General features: G+C 41.9%; 1 protein-coding gene across 2 annotated transcripts in view; it reads left to right on the forward strand.

Annotated features, from left to right (window-relative positions):
- The window catches only part of LOC143136419 (copine-8), a 185488-nt gene that overhangs the window by 158713 nt on the left and 21775 nt on the right, over positions 1 to 5000 (forward strand). For both annotated transcript variants that reach the window (XM_076297121.1, XM_076297122.1), the window contains one exon: positions 4803 to 4930. In XM_076297121.1, coding sequence (XP_076153236.1) covers positions 4803 to 4930 — 128 coding nt within the window. The remainder of the gene's footprint in view (positions 1 to 4802; positions 4931 to 5000) is intronic.

Here is a 5000-nt window from a genome sequence, read left to right on the forward strand (position 1 = left end):
ACCGCACGTTTTAATGGCTGCGTCAGGTTGTAACAAAGGTAGGTCCAAGGCTAGCCTTGACCATGTCGCTGTTAAGTTAAATTCTTAACAAACTAGAACATATTTTGTAATTCTTTCATGAACTAAACATGTATGACTCCTTTCTGACAGCTTTCACGTTTAACAGCTTTATGTAAATCGAGTTTGAACGGAGAGAATAGAAAAAAAAGTGTTACGATTGTGCCAGTTCTCCCCTACTCTCGCATAGTAAACAAATGGAATGTTGGAACATCACGCTCCCCAACACAAACGCGAAAGGTCGGATTTGCTTAATTTTTTAATGATAGGTTTTGAAGTTTTGTTGTGAAAACGGAGGGTTAGCCTACTTAACGTAACTGGTTCTCTGAGTATCAATGTCATAAGATGGTTCATCACATTACACATCATGACATTACATAGGCCTACAGTACGTGTAGGCCTACACATGTGCAGGCCAATTATAGCGGGATTCAACTTCATGTAGCCTAGGCTAGCTAGCCACCTGCAGACGTCTAAGCTGACTGCATAACTCTGAGATTCTGCTACGTTTTCAAACCGGAATTGTGCATATGTCATGGTTGAAAACATCGAAGTCAAATCACCCAAATATTTCACAGATATTTTTATTTTTTTGCGGTGATGACGATGACGAGCTCAGACCCGCGGTAGAGGTCACGTGACCGCGGTAATGCGGTTACCGTCCCAGCCCTAACACACGCACACACATACACACACAAACACACACACACACGCACACACATACACACACACACACACACACACAATCACACACACACCTACACATTCACACACACAATCACACACACACACACACACACATAAGTTCTTCTCTAAAGCTGTAAGGCTGCTGAACAGTTGGCCCCACTAGATAGATAGATAGATAGATAGATAGATAGATAGATACATACATACATACATACATACATACATACATACATACATACACACACACACACACACACACACACACACACACCACACACACACACACACACACACACACACCACACACACACACACACACATACATACATACACACATACATACATACATACATACATACATACATACATACTTTATTGATCCCCAAGGGGAAATTCAAGTATATATATTCACACACTGATAGCACACTGAGTTGTGTTTACTGATCTGATCTCCTGTGTGGAGCCACGTGGGTTACATGGTTTTATTGTTCTGATTTTATTGTGCTTCCGTGTACGCTACTTTATTGCCCTGTTTATTGAACCATATTGGATGTTGTGTTGCGTCTGAATGTTGGTTCTTGTGAGGTTAAAGGCCCCCTATTGGGTTTAAATAACATTTCCAAAATCATTCTGATGGCACATAAACTCTTAATAGGCCCAACGCCACTTCTGCCGCACTCTGAGCAGGTCTTAGCGCTTGTGAAAAAGCCAGATTTGTAAAGGAAGTTGCTGTTGGGGTAGGAACACTGCCCACTGCAGAGTTAGCATAGACACACCAGGGCTGGTTTATTTCTGCTGGTTTATTTCTTTAGATGTGAGAGGATATCTATCATAGACACACCAGGGCTGGTTTATTTCTTTAGATGTTAGAGGATATCTATCATAGACACACCAGGGCTGGTTTATTTATTTAGATGTTACAGGATATCTAGCATAGACACACCAGGACTGGTTTTTCTGCTGCTGGAGCTCTGGTGTAGCTGGAACTCAGTCCTTCAGCATCAGACACAAAAAACATTCCTACAGCATAGGTCATAGGTCACGGCTAGATGCATTGGAACTGTCTACAGCAGGGGTGGGCTGCTGGCTCAAGGGCCACATTGGGTTTTGAAAGCTGGCCGCCAGATCTGGCCTGCAGGCCATAGTTTTCCCACCTCTGGTCTACAGCGTGGTGAAGATCCAGGCTGTGTCCATCACATCATCTAACCAGCGTGGTGAAGATCCAGGCTGTGTCCATCACATCATCTAACCAGCGTGGTGAAGATCCAGGCTGTGTCCATCACATCATCTAACCAGCGTGGTGAAGATCCAGGCTGTGTCCATCACATCATCTAACCAGCGTGGTGAAGATCCAGGCTGTGTCTATCATCTAACCAGCGTGATAAAGATCCAGGCTGTGTCCATCAGATCATCTAACCAGCATGGTGAAGATCCAGGCTGTGTCTATCATCTAACCAGCGTGGTAAAGATCCAGGCTGTGTCCATCAGATCATCTTACCAGCATGGTGAAGATCCAGGCTGTGTCCACCAGATCTAACCGGCGAGGTGGAACAGTGGTTGCAAGTCTGTGTTGCTTTGGATTAAAGCATCTGCAATATACAACTCAAATACAAGTCTTTCAACCTTAACTTTAACCATAAGCTCTTTTCTAGTCTAGTATTTCTAGTGTATCAGGATGGGTAGATTTCTAGGATGGGTAGATTTCTAGTGTATCAGGATGGGTGGATTTCTAGTGTATCAGGATGGGTGGATTTCTAGTGTATCAAATTTCTAGTGTATCAGGATGGGTGGATTTCTAGTGTATCAGGATGGGTAGATTTCTAGGATGGGTGGATTTCTAGTGTATCAGGATGGGTGGATTTCTAGTGTATCAAATTTCTAGTGTATCAGGATGGGTGGATTTCTAGTGTATCAGGATGGGTGGATTTCTAGTGTATCAAATTTCTAGTGTATCAGGATGGTTGGATTTCTAGTGTATCTGGATGAGTGGATTTCTGAGCCTTCTGCTGGCATGGTTCTGGTTCAGAGGTTGGGATGGGTTCCAGAATCGTCACTTCCAGAATCAGAATCCTCAATCTGGATAACCACGGCAACACAGATAGAGCCATGTTGCCGTGTCTCTAATTGTCAGCAGACGGCATTCCATCTGTAATCCCACCCACCCTACCTACTACCCCCCAGGCTTGATGCCAGCCTCCCCTCAGTGTGTCCAGGTGCATCCGACCCCAGGGGCCAACGGTGGCTTCATTGGCATAAATTACTCAGTCAAAATAAGAGCCGTACTGCTTTTCACACACACACACACACACACACAGACACACACACACATACACACACAGACATATACATACACACGCACACATACACACCCACACACACACATAGTCCATGGTACTCCAATAGGATTGTAGACCAATAAAACACAGTGCGCTTACACACTGGCTGCTTTTAATACATAGTGTATGGAGTGGTATATTAACTATATTTGTATTATGGAGTGGTATATTAACTATAGTTGTATTATAGAGTGGTATATTAACTATAGTTGTATTATGGAGTGGTATATTAACTATAGTTGTATTATGTCACCGGCCTGAGAACTGAAACACATTGAATAACAAAGAAACACCCTATTTATGGTTAACATTAAGGTAGGATGAAGGTAAGGATTAGGGCTGTCACTTTACGTTCGAAAATCGATTGCACAATCGATTGGACCAAACAACACAAGTTTCGAAAACTAAAATAGGGAATCGATTTTAACCAAATATGTACACTATTAATTTTAAACGAATTAAACAAATAAAAAGGATAGATGTAACAAAATTCACAAACAAGAATATAAGAATATAAAAGAATTCCGAAGTGCAGTAAGCATTGCGAAAGCTAAAATTCCCACCAATTTTACGTACCGGAAACAGCTGTTTCAATCAGCTGCTGTGCTGTGTGTTTTGCCAAAAAAATGGAGGACAACCTGTGCGACATGAGAGAGACGAGTGATAGGCCCTAATAACTTGAGTTCAATGTGGAAGTACTTCGGAATTTTGGTATATCAAACTATGGAGAAGAACAAAGCGGTAGGCTATGCAAACTCTGCAATCGAGTTCTACGTAGGCGAAATTTGTTTGACATTTTTAATTGTAAACACAGACACAGCTACGTTGAAGCCTGCAGTAATGTTTGTCACTGATATAATGGCAGTCCACTCAGCTTATTGTTTTTCGAGAATGTTGCACTCCTGTTTGTCATTGTGCACGAAACTTCACGCCAATAAATCATCAAAAATATTGCTGGCTTGCATCTACACTGTACAAGCGCCCTTTTTACGTTCGTCCTAATGCCTGTTAGTTGTTTGTGGATTGGCCTATATTTGGCGTTGAAAATGGAAACTTTACAAACGATTCAATGAACACTTATGTCTCAAAAATTGAACAGGATTTTTTCACAAAAGTGACAGCCCTAGTAAGGATATGTCTGTAGTCATTAATCTATATCTCTAGAGCAAGAACATGTGGAATTACTGTATCACCACGTGTTGTTACACTGTTATAAAGCAGTAATAACACAGTGTATAGTGTAGGAAAGGCTACTAGTGCATGCCTATCACCATGTGTTATTACACTGTTATAACATAGTAATAACACAGTGTATTATGTAGGAAAGGCTACTAGTGCATTGGCACGCATATACATCTCTAACAACTTTATGTGAAATCTAAAGGTTGTTATATGAATATTTAATATATTGCTGTAGGCTATTTGGGTCTTTTTTTATTTTGCAGTTGTATTGATGGTAGTTCCAGTGTGTTTGTCCGTGTCTTCCTCCAGGGCTTTGACCCTGTGTTGATGTGTGAATGTATGTATGAATGTTTTGTTCATATTGTTTGAATGCTGTGTAAATAGTGTGCTAGACGTGTGTGTGTGTGTGTGTGTGTGTGTGTGTGTGTGTGTGTGTGTTGGTATGTGTGTTAATGTTTTGTTCAAATCTGTCTTAAAATTTTTTTTAGTGTTAGTAGTGTACTTGACGTGTGTGTGTGTGTGTGTGTTGTTCCCCTGCAGAATGGCAACCCCCAGAACCCCTACTGCCATGGCATCGATGGCGTGATGGAGGCGTACTACCAGAGCCTCAAATCAGTTCAGCTGTACGGCCCAACCAACTTCTCACCGATCATCAACCACGTGGCCAGGTACACACACACACACACAGTGTGGGTTTGTGAGTGAGTGTGTGTGTGTGTGTGTGTGTGTGTGTGTGTG

This window comes from Alosa pseudoharengus, unplaced genomic scaffold, assembly GCF_046254945.1.
Source record: "Alosa pseudoharengus isolate Yale_2024_CS ecotype anadromous, Long Island Sound unplaced genomic scaffold, YU_APseudo_1.1 YU_APseudo_1.1_scf_20, whole genome shotgun sequence".
NCBI classification, from domain to species: Eukaryota; Metazoa; Chordata; class Actinopteri; order Clupeiformes; family Clupeidae; genus Alosa; species Alosa pseudoharengus.